The sequence below is a fragment of the Danio rerio genome, chromosome 16 (assembly GCF_052040795.2).
Source record: "Danio rerio strain M-AB ecotype USA chromosome 16, GRCz13ab, whole genome shotgun sequence".
NCBI classification, from domain to species: Eukaryota; Metazoa; Chordata; class Actinopteri; order Cypriniformes; family Danionidae; genus Danio; species Danio rerio.
Genome location: NC_141036.1, coordinates 10,853,804 through 10,869,392, shown reverse-complemented (window position 1 = coordinate 10,869,392; position 15,589 = coordinate 10,853,804). Strand labels below are relative to the sequence as shown.

The following is a 15,589-nucleotide window of genomic DNA, read 5'->3' as shown; positions in this document are numbered from 1 at the left end:
GTCTGATGCAGAGTTATGAGCTCACAAAGTTTGATCCAATGTAAAGTCAATGACAGTCTTTTAAATGGAAGTCTAAGGGACAGTTTCTAGGGTTCCAAAAGTGGTTACTAGGGCATGGCCAGAAAGTTAAAAGCTCATCAGGTATTGGCAGTTGGTAGTCTGAATTTAATGAGCCCAGTTAGAAGTCTGTGTGACAGTCTGATGCAGAGTTATGAGGTCACAAAGTCTGGTCCAATGTTAAGTCAATGGGATTTTTCAGAGGGTCCCGGGACGTTTTTCGGAAAACCGAAAGTCGGATCAGTTGGAAAAGATATAGCACACCGAGTCAGACCAGTTTAAAGGTTTGGTGTGAGTTTGGTGGTCCTCGAAAGCTCTAGGAGGAGATGCGTTTTGTTTTTTAGTCTCAGAAGAAAAATAGGATAACAGTAGTCTGGCTTGCTACACAAGCCAGCCTAATAAATTATTAATCTAAACAAAGATAGATAAAAAAACATTTATTTTAAATACAATGCTGTTCAATGACTTGCCGAATTAACCTAATTATAGCCTTATTAACCAATTGCACCTTAATCTGAATACTAGTATCTTGCTAAATAACTAGTAAACTATTATGTTCTGTTATCAATGCAAATATCAGTTATTAAAAATATCATGTTTTTAAAATGTTCTCTCCATTAAACAACTATATATGGGCAGCAGGGTAGCTTAGTGGTTAGCACTGTCTCTTCACACCAAGAAGGTCACTGGTTTGAGTCCCATCTGGGTTTGTTGGCGTTTCTGTATGTAGTTTGTATGTTCTCCCTGTGCTCATGTGGGTTTTCTACGGGTGCTAAGGTTTCCCCACAGTCCAAAGACATGTGCTATAGGCAGTGTTGGGGAGTAACTGCACTGAAGAAAATAATGTCTGCAAAACTGTTGCAAATAATTGATTTGAGTTGAATTTAAACAAACAAATTAAGTTTAATAAAATTCAACTTAATTTGTTTGTTCAAATTCAGCCCAAATAAATTGTTAACAGCCACTTAAATTGAGTAAATCCAAGGAATCATCTCTGGATATTTTTTTTCAGTGTAGATACATGTAACATTCATTCATTCATTTTCTTGTCGGCTTAGTCCCTTTATTAATCTGGGTTCGCCACATCGGAATGAACCGCCAACTTATCCAGCAAGTTTTTATGTAGCGGATGCCCTTTCAGCCACAAGCCATCCACACACACATTTACACACACACTCATTCACTACGGATAATTTAGCCTACCCAATTCACCTGTACCAAATGTCTTTGGACTGTGGGGGAAACCGGTGCACCCGGAGGAAACCCACACAAACGCAGGGAGAACATGCAAACTCCACACAGGAACGTCAACTGAGCCGAGGCTCGAACCAGCTTTATAGCTTAAAGAGTCCCCAGTAAGCATTTTTTGTTTGTTTTTGGTTTTAGAAGATGTCTAAAAGGTGTGAAAACGTATTTGTCTTGGCTTAAACAGGGCTAAACTTCGGCTGTCAGTGAAAATCTAATAGACATCTCAGAGTAGGCCAAAGCCTGCAAATGAAATGACTGACTACACATACAGTATAAAGTCTGTCTATTTGGTGACTAGTTTAGTTTTGGGCTATTCTTGTCTATAAGGTTTTCACTGACAGCCCAAGCCTTGTTTTAGCCAAGCTCTCTACATTTAGATGTCTATTAGAAGTCTATTAAACACAACATTGTTTGCTGGGGTCCTTCTTTGGCCTTCATCTGGTCAGTCTGCATTTAAATCGGTTCAGTCATTTTAGTGTCAAGTCATCTTGCAAAGCCTAAAAATGTGTTTTTCAGTCAAATAAAGAAATAAGACCAGGTACCAGATTAACACTAAAAATTGAAAGGAATCTGAAAATATTCTCTAAATTTGATCAGTGTTCTTTTTTGTTTTGATCAGTTGTTTTATGCTGTTATTCAGAAAATATGTAACTCTTGATACATGCTTAAAACTGATATTTTCTGCTACACTGTAAAACATAAATCCGTAAAATTTACGGTAAAAAAACGGCAGCTGGGGTTGCCAGTACTTTACCGTTAAAAACACGGTACAAACCGTAAAAGTAATTTTTCATTTCTACGGTAAATTACCGTATTTTATTAATGTATAGAGGTAATATGTCTGTATTTTGAATGATCAACATCTACACATCTTTTGTTACACAGTTAGACACGTTAGCACACCCACATGCAAGTGGTGATGAGGAAGTTACAAAATGAGCCAACGCTTATCACAATTAACTTTTCCCATAAGCAGAAAAGAGTATCAGCACATAGAAGCTGCTCAGTGTCATTCACACAGCTACTAAACACCAGTATGGTAACACAGTATGGCTTATCAACATTAGATGTAACATAAATCTTTAATGTACATACCTGATCGGGAAACAACTAAAAAGATCAATATTAATGTCAACCAAATGCATAAAAAGTTATGTGCCATGCAAGGAATTCTGGGAAAGTCAATTTACGGTTATTCACTATATATATTAAGGAAACATATCATTAACCAGGTTACAGATTTGTACTGTAGAATTTTTACAGTTTTTTACCGTTGAAATCACGGCCATTTTTTACAGTGTAGGATGTTTTAAAGGCACCTGTTTTACCTCTTTTACAAGATGTAAGATAAGTCTTTAGGTTCTCCAGAATGTGTCTGTAAAGTTTCAGCTCAAAATACCCAATGGATTATTTATTATAGCTTCCTAACTTTGCCCATTTTGGTGTCTGAGTATACTGTAGCTGCTTTTGTAGCCAGTGGCTTTAAATGAAAATGGGCAGCTTTTCTCCGCCCACCGTTCCCATGTGTGTGTCTGCTTCTCATCATGTGTTACGTCAGATAAACAGAATATTGACAGAGATAGACTCTGATGAAGCTGAAATACAGCTAAATAGCCTAAAATATCCAGTGAGTTTATTTCATGCATTTGTGGTGGAGTTTATTTAAGCCTTTCTGAAAAGATGAGTCGCGCACAAATGCTGTTTGCAGTACATTTAAATGAATTCACTTTATGACTATGAAACGATAAATAGAGCATTAATTAATCACTCTTGCTGTTATATATCAATTTAAGTCATAACAAGCGGTTAAGAATTATACATCGATTTTACTGTTAAAAACGTTTTAAGCATAAAAATCACAAAGAGATTTAACAAATATTTGAATACAAGTTTCTTTGCGAAAAAGGTTCTGTGACATGTGTATGCATGTTATTAAAGCAACATGGCACCTGTCAATCAATTCGATGGGTGGGGAAACAGCACTCCTATGTCACGTTGCAGTGGGCCTCAGTATCACTGGGATTTGGGTCCTATTTTAATGTCAGGAAATTTTTAAAAAGACATATTTATATCACTCCAATATGACAGTGGAGACACTATACCTGCACACAGTTCTGTCCAAACAGCTTACAAAAGATGATTTTCATCATCGGTGCCCTTTCAATATGATTAAGCAATGACCTCAAAATGGTAAAATTGTAAGTTATTCTCAAAAATTGATCTCCACATATATGTATAATTTATTGCACTTTATTTAAATCGATATTGATTATTTATTAGCATTTTGTTTAGATTTAAAAATATATATAATTAATTTTTCCTGAAATAAATACATTTCCCACACAAAGTCTACTGAATGCTCTCTTGTACAGCTCCAACAGTTTCTCCAGGCCCTGCACTGCCACCTGCAGGTGAGCATCTTTCTCTCTCTGACACACACGTTTGCATATTTAGGTTTTGGTGGTTTATGAGGACTCTCCATTGGCATAATCTATTTTATGCTGCTTATTATATCACCTTACCTCACCCCTACCCCTAAACCCAACCCTCGCATGGAACCTATGCCAAAATTTGATGGTCAAAACACCTTTTTAGATATGATTTTAAGTGTATTAAGGAATTACAAGGCATGTCCTCGTAATCCCCCCCCCCCCCCCAACATTGCAATACCTGGTCAAATCCATGGCATTGTACAAATATGCCCTCGTATAACCACCAAAACAGAACAAACAGATGGATGAACTAACTTCTCCCTCTCCCCCCAGCAGAAGACATTTCAGTTCATTCTTATGTTTCCACCTTCTCCTTCCTGCTACTTCTGATACCCGTGATAGCTGCAGCTGTTGGGGTGTTGCTATGGAAACGGGGCTATTGCGTCACCCGCCGAAGTAAGACCTCGCATTTATCTTTCCCCCCCGAGCCTGCCCATCACACATCTGAAGGCTGTCAGTTCACCCTGGCAGATGATGATGGACGGAGCAAACCATGATGTGAAGCTCCTGTCTGTGTGTGTATGTGTGTGTGTGCTCATGCAGGTGTCGAGCAGTCGCTGTCGTACCACTCCGGAGAGGTGGAGAACATCTATGAAAATCCTGATGATCTGAGACAGGTGATTGAAATGCACAGCACCTACTTCTCTAAACCCCCCCCCCAATGCTATTATTAAATCTGTTTATACTACCCCTTCTTTCCTTCATTCTCTCTCTCCTTGTATCTCTCTCTCAATGTATATCTATCTCTGCTCTATTATTAAATCTATTTCTTCCTTCCTCTCTTCTCCCAACAGACACCTCCCCAAGGCGCAGTCTACATGGTGAGTTATTATAGTCCTTCTCAGGCAGCGCAATGAGTAATTGTGTGTATGTGTGTGTGTGTGTTTTCCCAAAACCAGGTCCTAGCATTTTACAATCTGTCTGACAGTGTTTATGTGTGTGTGTGTGTTCGCTGTTCTGTCACGCCTGCATTAGTGATATTAGCAGATGAACTGAATCAAACCTCTGCCAAACTATAAATCTGACACATCTCCGTCCTCCTCATCCTTGTGCCTGTTTGTCTCTGTCTCTCGCTTCAGGATCTCAAGCCAACGGGTGAAATGGATGTATATAAAGAATTGGAGAGGTGAGGTGTGATTGGCTGTGGGTCATGCGGGGGACACAGTGCAGGCGTGTCATTGTTCATTTGCTCTCTGCGCATTAATCATCCTGTTAATGCTTTTCTTTGCCCGTGTGTGTGTGTGTGTTCTCTTTTCAGATACAACCAGTGCTGTGGTTGATTTTGTTACAGTTAGGTCCATAAATATTGTGACATCACCACAATTCAAACATTTTTGGCTCTATACACCAACACAATGGATTTAAAATTAAACAAACAACATGTGCTCTAACTGCAGACTGTCAGCTTTAGTTTAATAGTATTAACATGCAAATCAGGTGAACTCTGAGGGAAATACAACAGTTTGCATATGTGCCTCCCACTTGTTAAGGGACCAAAAATGATGATACAGAATAATAATCATTATTCAATCTTTCACTTTTTAATAGTTGGTTGCAAATCCTTTGCAGTCAGTTATGCCTGAAGTCTGGAATGCATAGACATCACCAGACACTAGGTTTCATCCCTGGTGGTGCTCTGTCAGGCCTCTACAGCAATCGTCTTCAGTTACTGCTTGTTTTTGGGGCATTTTCCCTTCAGTTTTGTCTTCAGCAAGTGAAATGCAAGCTCAATCGGATTCAGGTCAGGTGATTGACTTGGCCATTGCATAACATTCCACTTCTTTCCCTTCAAAAACTCTTTGGTTGCTTTTGCAGTATGCTTAGGGTCATTGTCCATTTGCACTGTGAAGCACCGTCCAATGAGTTCTGAAGTATTTGGCTGAATATGAGCAGATAATATTGCCTGAAACACTTCCGAATACATCCTGCTGCTTTTGTCAGCAGTCACATCATCATTAATATTCAAGAAGTTCCATTGAAAGCCATACATGCCCATGCCATGACACCACCACCATGCTTCACCTTGCACCATAATGAGGAAACTTGCTATGGAACAACTTAGAAGCCAATGGGCCAATTAATTTTGGTCCCTTAACAAGTGGGAGGCACATATGCAAACTATTGTAATTCCTACACCGTTCACCTGATTTGGATGTAAAAACCCTCAAATCAAAACTGACAGTCTACAGTTAAAGCAAATCTTGGTCGTTTCACTTTAAATCCATTGTGTTAGTGTATAGAGCCAAAAATGTTAGACTTGTGTTGTTGTCCCAATTTTTATGGACCTGTATATATACACTCACCAGACTCTTTATAAGGTACACCTGAGCCTCTTATGGCTCCAGAACTGTCTTAATTCATTGTGCCATTGGTTCAACAAGGTTTTGCAAATTTCAATATTTCATCAATAAAGCAACCCAGCGGGCTCCAAAACTGCATCAAAAAACAACATCAATTGCAAATTGATTGGATGTCAAAACCTCCACATTCATTTGACGGCCACACATTGTCGACCTTTTGACCACCAAAATAATAAACATAAAAAACAGGATGCATTCAAAGGGCGCTGCATCATCGAAGTGATGAAGGCTGTCTTTTTTAAAAAATTTTTTATTAGTTTTTTTCTTGAAATATCATACAATACCATCCAAATATATAAAATGTATAAAGGTTCTTTACTGGCTGTCTCAAAAAATTCAAAAGCTCCTTCAAATTCAGGCTCAAAATGCATCCTTCGTTTCCCAGGTAATGAAGGACACTACTAGTGGATCATTTTCGGCCAAGAACATCCCAAGATTCATTGCATGCTGATAACGGCAGGACGTTTTTAAAAGAAAACTCTGGATTAAATGTATAAATTAGGTTTAGTTAATTGGATTTCTAAACACATGTTAAAAAACAAAAAGGGCACGAAATGCCTTACTAAAAAGTGATTTTATAGACAGTTTACATTATGTGTACTTGTATGGATTAAAGGGATTATATTTCCAGCTTTTATAAACTTTGTTTTGTCTTCAGATCGCTTAAAATAAGTTTTAAAATCACTTTGAAAAAAGTCATTATACGTTTTATTACCGCTTTTATTATATTTTATTGCCTTTATTATTGGCAGCTGAGCTGTTACAGTTGCTAGGTGATGATATCTGTCCTCTGTAGGCTAGATTCTCTCATTTTAAGACGCTCAGTTCAGCTTATGTGGACTTTGAAGGATTCACTTTTGAAGTCTGCATCCTTCGGAGGATGCAGCCTCTGAAACGAGACAGCCAATGGGTGGATGTCAAATGAACGTTAGCTAATTTATTAAATTTACTGATGTTGTTTTGACATCAATGTGCTTGCTAGGAAATCTGTTGTTTCAGGACATTTCAAGATGCTCTAATGGATTGAGATCTGTTGAATCTGCATTGTAAACAAATATCTGTTAATTAACAGTTTCCTTAACTTGTGGTTGACAAGTGTTTTCCATTTATGTACAGCTGTGAATTGCATTATGGCACCTGATCTCTGTTCTGTCGACTGTTGGTGTTGAAAATTCAACTCTACAGTTTAACAAATTGACTTATTGACATTTTTGCAGTTTGAAATAATATAAATGAAAAATAAAAATAACCGAAAATGCACTGGCAGTTTATTTAAGGTGTTGGTAGCGTAATATACTGTACTACACCAACCCAGACAATATATCACTTCAAACTATTAAAAATGCTAATAAAAGTCTTTTTTTTTTACTTTTCAATGTTAAAAGTTGTTGAAAGAAAGATTAAGGTCCAATATTGCAATTCAAAAGGATAAATAAATAGGGGAAAATAAAAGATGAATCACAAAATCACGAAAACTGATGATTTATGGATATTTTTACTAGATTCCCATACTAATTTCAAAAGCAAATATTTTCAAAGTTTGCAAAAAAAAGAAAAAAAAGAGGTACTTTTCATCAGGTTGTTAGAGCAGTTGACTGCAGTATTGGTAACCTAGAAACCAAGAGTAAACACAGCAAGCATAATGGGTCATGTGGGTGTAATGTTCGCTATGTCAGAGTTTATTCGGCTAGTGTGTTGCATTATTTACATTAACCCTTTCTTCACACAAGTTCAAAAGCACCTCAAGCAAGCAAAAAAAAAATTTAATTTCAAATTTGCGATTTCCTTCACTCATTTCTCAAATTACAAATGCAATTTTTTAAATTGTGCATTAACATAGGGTGATGGAAAACCAGCGACTGCCATGTTCCAAAAACTAGTTTAACTTATTTGAGTTTTTAAAAATGGTGCATTATCATAAAGACCTGCATGAATATGGTCAGCTGCAATTTTCAGGTAGACTGTTAGATTTGAACAATGTTTTGGTGGTATAAGAGGCTTCATGTGTGCAAAGAAAAATATATCTCATACCACTATACCACGAGCCCTACCATCTATATGTTGCAGCAAAAATCTACACTCTTTTGACCTCTGGCTTGATATTCTTTATATTTTAGAAATGTTTTCCTTTGTGTAAAAATCACAATAGAACAGCATTTTCTGAAATATTCAGACTGCACGTCCAAATGCAGTTGCTGCCCTGTGATTGGCTGATTAGATATTTGTGTTAGTGAGCATTTTTTTGTATATTTAATAAAGTGGCTGGTAAATGTACAATGTATGCTCAGATAAATTTGTATTTGTTTTTAAAATAGGATTGTATGTACATAAATGTGTGTGATTTGTGTAGTAAATTGTGACTAATGATGAATAATTTCTTGTTATATCATAAAAACGAAGTCCTTCAAAAATAGTTTCATTTCTTTCTTTTCTTCCCTGTTTATAATAATGTAATAGTTTTCTGCCCATATAGGTTCCATTGGGTTTTGGAAATTCCCTTTACGCAATAACACAGTACATAACCATAACAATATAATGCATTTGTTGTAAATAATGATATTTTAGGTATTTAACACAACAATACAAAATTGCATCATGTAAAGTTATATAAAACTCATATAGCAGCTTAGCCTTGGCTCAATAATGAAATATTTACTTTCACACACTTAGTAGGAAAATTATAGAAGATAAATCTGTCCTATTTTACATTTTTAATAATATTAATGATTTACATTTATAATAATATTTGGGGACTGTGCAGTGGTTAGCACTGTCGCCTCACTGCAAGAAGTTAACTGGTTCGAGCCTCGGCTGGGTCAGTTGGCTTTTCTGTGTGGAGTTTGCATGTTCTCCTCGTGTTCTCGTGGATTTCCACCGGGTGCTCCGGTTTCCCCCACAATCCAAAGACATTTGGTATAGGTGAATTATGTAAGCTAAATTGTTTGTAGTGTATGTGTGTGAATGAGACTATGTAAAACATATGCTGGATAAGTTGGCGGTTCATTCTGCTGTGGCGATCCCTGACTAAGCCTAAAAGAAAATGAATGAATAATAAAATTTGTTCATTATAAAATATATAATTTAGTGTATATCAGTACATTGTAAAATATATCAGAATATATTTCAGCAATTAAACATATCAAGTGTGCAGATAAATATAATTTAATAGCTTTTTGTGATCATATACATTTATTTTCAGGCACATATTTTCATACTTTAAAATTATGGTTTCATAATAAATAAATGCTCATGATACAACTTTTCAAAATAAAGTAAGTAATAATATCATAAACAAATATATATAAATATATATATTAGGACAATTTACTCATTTATTGGCGGTTCGTTCAGCTGTGGTGACCCCTGATAAATAAGGGGCTAAGTCGAAGAAAAAATTATAAATAAATGAACATTTATTTACATTTATTTATTGCTTGTTTTTATTCATTTATTATATTTTTATAATACATGCTTTTTAATTTTTTTAGTGTTATTAAAATAATTATTTAGTTATATTGCTCCATAAAAGCAGCACGGTGACGCAGTGGGTAGAGTTCTCGTTTACATGTTCTCCCCATGTTTGTGTGGGTTCCCACCGGGTGCTCTGGACCCGGTTTCCCCCACAAGCGCAAAGACATGCGCTATGGGTGAATTGAATAAACTAAATTGTTTGTAGTGTATGTGTGTGAATGGAATTGTATGGGTGTTTCCCATTGATTGGTTGCAGCTGGAAAGGCATCCTCTGTGTAAAAAAACATGTGCTGGATAAGTTGGCGATTCATTCTACAGTGGCGACCCCGAATTAATAAAGGGACTAAGCTAAAAAGAAAATAAACAAATGAAATGAATGAATGAATGAATGCTCCATAAGATTAAAAAAAACATGTTTTTCGTCGAACACTAGAAGCAGTACCTGGCTCTGATGTGAGGTGATGCGGTGAAGATGGCATACAGCAGCGAAATGTTCAATTTATTTGTAGTATATAACTTGCCATAGATATCTATGTTGTACTTATTTTTTATTTATTTATTTATTTTTGTGTTTTCCTTTCACTCTTGGATTTATTTTAGCTTGAATGTTTTTTGTATATTACATTTGTATCTTTGTATATTATTGTGTTGAGCCTTCCATATGTGACACACAGTTGTACAGTTTTACAGTTGTAAAGTTAAATCCCATTTTGTTGTATTTGGATTTTGTATTTTCAATAAAAAAATAATAAATAAATAATAAAAAAAGATACTATCACTGTAACATCATTTTTCTGATACTGCACAACAATAGTTACTATTTTTACATTACTGTGCGGGTTGGGTTCAGGATTAGAGTGGGTACACGTTAATACAATACAATATAATGGGTAATTTTAATAAATAATATAAATAATACTCGGTATAATACTGTTTTTACATTATTGTGATGGTTGGGTTTAAGGCTGAGGCATGGGGAGACGTTAATAAAATGCACATAATAGATAACTTAATAAATAATTATCGTTAACTTCCGGTTGCAACTGTATCCCTTCTAGCAACAACCCGTATTCGCTGCTGTGTCTCTTCTGAGCCTCACAGGCCGCCGTACTAGTTCCTGACCGAGGTGAGAATGGCCGGCTTGATGTGGCTTCGGTGCATTCTAGGGCCCAATCTGCAGCGGATCCACCGCTCGCCGGACCAGACCCGCACTGACGGCCGATCGGCGCGCAGGGTAGGACTCTTTGCTCTCCTTCACACCGACCCAGAGCGCTAAAACACGGCCGAAATCAGCCTCGGACCAATGTGCGGAAGTGCATTATTGTGTTGGCTCAGTCTCAAATCCTAGTGAGCTGCCTATCTAGACAGCATTATGGGTGGTTTGGTTCCATTCAAATGTTCGGAATTTGTGCCAACGATGTCCTAAACACTGTCTAGATAGTCAGCTCTCTCGGTTTTGAGAAACATCCATTGACTGAGAGCTGTTTGCTAACTGAGCTTAGCTTTAGTTGTCTATTGACAGGTCAGTCAACCATCTGTCATGAGGAACACGACCATATCAACACCACACTATCATCGCACCCCAGTGTTTATTTACTGCGTTTTACTCTGTTTCAGACATGTGACGTTGTTACGACGTTACATTAATAATAATGATTACACCAGTCACATTTTACCAGCCCTCTCTTGCTATATGAAAACAGTACATTCTCCATATTCAGTTTCAATGGTTGTTGAATTAAAAACCTTCAAAATACTTTAGTAATTCCTTGTTATTAATGATGTATAACAATTTCATCAATAGGCTATTCTTCAAAAACAAATTAAACGAATAAGACGCTTTTGAAACCTTTCTGTTTTGCATCAACTCCAGTGCAGCTAAAACCATTAGATAGACATTAGATGATGTTTAACTGTAATATTTATTTTAATATTTATATGTTAAATAACTGATATCTTATGTTTCATTTAATTGTTCATTTGCTATTTTATTTTAGTTCTGTTTCGTGGTACAGTACTAAATTAGTCATTAGACTACAACAAAAAAGGGACTATTCATTCTAATTATTTTTACTTTTTATTCATTTCAGGGTCTCTGCGGGGTCTTAAAATGTCCTAAATTCACTGAAATATTGTGTTGTAGGTTTTAAATCATATTAAAAAGGTCTTCATTTTTATATGTCCAAGTAAAGCTACCCAATCTGTCCCCTATAATCCATCTCAAAACTTCTTTTTCAAAACTAATCCTAATGAACTTAATCTATTTGAGTAAATGAAGCAATTTTAGGAATTTGAGAACTCAAATCAACTGAGTACGGTAAAACCCAATAAGTTAAGGCAACTCAACTGATTGCTACAAACCATTTGAGTTAAAAAACGAATTTATGTGAGTACTGTGAACTTACTCCATTTAAGTTGAAGTAATGAGGTATTTAAATAACTTAATAAATAAATTAAACTCATTACATTCAACACTGAGTTCAAAACTCTTTTCAAATGAGTAGACTTAACTTTTAGTACATTTTGAGTAAACTACACTCATTTCATTTGATAAAGTCGACTGTTGGGTTTTACAGTGTATATATTTAAGTTTTTTTTAGCGCAAAGAGATACAATTTGCAACAGCTTTTAGACATTTTTACAGCAAATTCTGCACATTAAATTTCCTAATCAGGGAAAGAAAACTAAAGCAACACATTCCTTTACATGATCATCCTAAAAAAAAAACTATTTACAGAAGTAAACATTTACATTAGAAAAAAAGTCTTAGCGTTTTACCCTGTATAACCTAAAATTTCATTTACAATAGGCTTAGTCTTGCATTTGATTTGAAGAAACCTGCAGAAACCCTGTTATTTATTGTCATTTTTTATAAGCAGATACTTGAATAGTAAGTACATGACGTGAAATATATAGTATAATCTGGGCCTATAAACAATATGATATCGAATCGCGATAATATGTACAGTATGTTAATAACAATGATAAGCTCTGGACTTTTTTATTCTATATTGATCTGAGAGCCAATCACACAGCAGAAATGTGAAACAATGGGAATCTAGAAGTCTGTTGATATTAGAGATGCAACTAATTTTGCCCACCGAAAATTTATCTGCTGAAAGTACTGTGTGTTATGCCATTTAATGGGCTTACTAATTTTTGTGGCTTCAGTCATTGTTGGGGTACTCTGTTAAATCTGGAAGTTTTGACAACTTACAGTATATTGAAATATATATATATATATATATATATATATATATATATATATATATATATATATATATATATATTGCATTTTTGCCATAACACACAGCCCTAATACAGAATAATAACAGAAGATTATTTTATTATAATTATTAACAATATGATGGAATTTATTGCTAATAATGATACTAAATATCATATTGAGGTTTCTGCTAAGCATGGTAAGTAGACATTTGTATATATAATAACAATAATTGAAATATAAATGGGAACAACACATTTATTTACATTCATGTGGCTGTTTCATTTTAAAAAACATAACTTTTACATCAAGAATTATTATTGCTAAGAATAAAATATGACATCTAGTACTGAAGTTTCTTCTTGAAGTTTATAAAACACAAAAAAACCTAAAATATTCCCATTAAAGCTATTATTACCTCTTATATTAGGTATATCTCTAATAGTCAAAATGTGATATAGTTATGTTCAGAAACTATATCACTATTTACATCTATAAATCATATTTTTACAGACATACAGTATGAGACTCAGCATGTGTTTGTCATCCACAGGGTTGGAATTATCAGCCCAGAGGTCTGGAGAGACACACAGACAGCATCCTCGGCTGGGTATGTGATCGCAGTGATGTTTCAACAGACTTTTCTCTCCAGTTTGTGTATAAGCAGTGCATGAGTTTGCTTTTTAGCTTAATTTCAGGTTACCATTGTCTTATACACTGCTTGAATAAAGAAGCGTTTGACAAAAAATGGGGTTATGGCCAATAAAAAAAAACTGTAGAATTTTGATTAAATATGAGAGAGACTGTATCAGATATGTTTTAATCCTGATTTTGTACTTATAGTTACAATACTACTGTTTTTATTTTTATTTTACATATTTTGTTGGGTGGATCTCGGGCTTTGAATAAAATCAAAACGTTCAATAAAAAAGAATTTAAAAAATGGGGTTATGAAAAGCTAAGCTGTGAATGTGGAACAATGCCCTGTTAAACACACTGTTGTACAAATGTTTTGTGTATGATAGTGTCATAATTGTACTTTAAACTATGTGGAAACAGATGTTATAGCTTAATATGACCCATGTAAAAGAATGAAATCAATATTTGTTAAGCTTCTTTATTTGATTCTCAACAATATACAACAAAATATTTACAACAACAATAATGTACAGCCATGATAAGTATGTTTTTTCATGTTTTGTTTAAAGAAGTCTCTTCTGCTCACCAAGCCTGTTTATATGATTTGAAATAGAGCAAAAACAGCAATTTCTGTTTAAATATATTTTAAAATGTCATTTTTTATGAGATTTCAAAGCTTATTTTTTAATCAGCATTACAGTGACAAAATGCTTTAATTATACATATTTGCGGTTTATGAAACTATTATTATAATTTATTATTATTATTATTATTATTAATATTATTAATAGTAATAATAGTATTTATTTATTCGTTATACATACGAATTATTAGCCCCCCTTTGAATTTTTTTTTCTTATTTAAATATTTCCCAAATGATGTTAAACAGAGAATGGAAATTTTCACAGTATGTCTGATAATTTATATATATATATATATATATATATATATATATATATTTTTTTTTTTTTTTTTTTTTTTTTTTTTTTCTGAAAAAGTCTTATTTGTTTTATTTCAGCTAGAATAACAGCAGTTTTTAATTTTTTAAACACCATTTTAGGGTGAAAATTATAAGCCCTATTGAGCTATATATTTTTCCCATAGTCTACGAAACAAAATCATCATTATACAATAACTTGCCTAAACCCTAATCTGCCTAGTTAACCTAATTAACCTAGTTAAGCCTTTAAATGTCACTTTAAGCTGCATGGAAGCATCTTGAAAAATATCTAGTAAAATATTATTGACTGTCATCATGGCAAAGATAAAATAAATCAGTTATAAGAGATGAGTTATTATAATTATTATGTTTAGAAATGTGTTTAAAAAAAATCTTCTCTCCATTAAACAGAAATTGATGAAAAAAATAAACAGGGGGGCTAATAATTCGGACTTCAACTGTACATATTTTATTTATTTAATTAATTAATTAATTATTTTTTGTTTGTTTGATACAAACGGCAGACTTCAAAAGATTTTGTTCAGTTCTCTCTAGATATTGTTTCAAACATCAGCCACTAGCACCAAAAGCAATGACAGTGTTTATTACATCTGCCACCCTGAGGCGCAACTCATTCATTATGAAGGAAATTGAGAGGTTTCACCACTTGCTGAAACTTGATATCATTGATACATCCAACTTCTTTCCCAGAAAGTGGTGATTTGATTCTCTTGAACAAATGGCATGGAAACAGTTCTCTGTTTGCAATTGTTTTATCCAACAATACAGTTTTGACCATTACACTTCACTACTGTAAAAATGAATTGTACCTAATAAAAATGTCACAGGCGGTTCGTTCTGATGCGGTGACCCCTGATAAAGCAGGGAATAAGCCAAAGGAGAGTGAGTGAGAAATGTTACATCAACCCAAAAGTTTAGTGTATTAATGTAAACTCAAAATCACAAAGTAAAATGTTTTAGTTTTTTTTTTTACTTTGCATCAAACAGTATAATCAAAATAAGTACTGAAGTAACATTGATGCTATTCTATGTGTTTTTGCACTTGATAACATAAAACAGTGAGGCATAAATTAGTATTTAAAGGTGTGCTGTATGTCTGTTTCTTTAATGTTAAAATTTGTAAGGTTAACCTTAT

At 34.3% G+C, this 15,589-nt stretch overlaps 2 protein-coding genes across 7 annotated transcripts in view; both read left to right on the top strand.

The window, feature by feature from the left end:
- The window catches only part of g6fl (g6f-like), a 29,703-nt gene extending 21,135 nt beyond the window's left edge, over positions 1–8,568 (top strand). The window contains exons 7-12 of one of the 4 annotated variants that reach the window (XM_087284963.2): positions 3,678–3,716; positions 4,071–4,193; positions 4,341–4,414; positions 4,592–4,618; positions 4,877–4,923; positions 5,056–8,568. In XM_087284963.2, the coding sequence (XP_087141089.1) occupies positions 3,678–3,716; positions 4,071–4,193; positions 4,341–4,414; positions 4,592–4,618; positions 4,877–4,923; positions 5,056–5,077 (332 nt within the window). In that variant the 3' untranslated portion in view covers positions 5,078–8,568. 4 annotated transcript variants of the gene reach the window in all.
- A 2,167-nt stretch (positions 8,569–10,735) lies between these two features.
- abhd16a (abhydrolase domain containing 16A, phospholipase) overlaps positions 10,736–15,589 on the top strand; it is a 33,683-nt gene continuing 28,829 nt past the window's right edge. For 2 of the 3 annotated variants that reach the window (XR_015510573.1, XR_015510574.1), the window contains exons 1-2: positions 10,736–10,862; positions 13,408–13,464. Coding sequence is in view for 1 of the 3 variants with exons in the window: in NM_001111178.1 (NP_001104648.1) it covers positions 10,761–10,862; positions 13,408–13,464 (159 nt within the window). In the remaining 2 variants the exon portion in view is untranslated. 3 annotated transcript variants of the gene reach the window in all.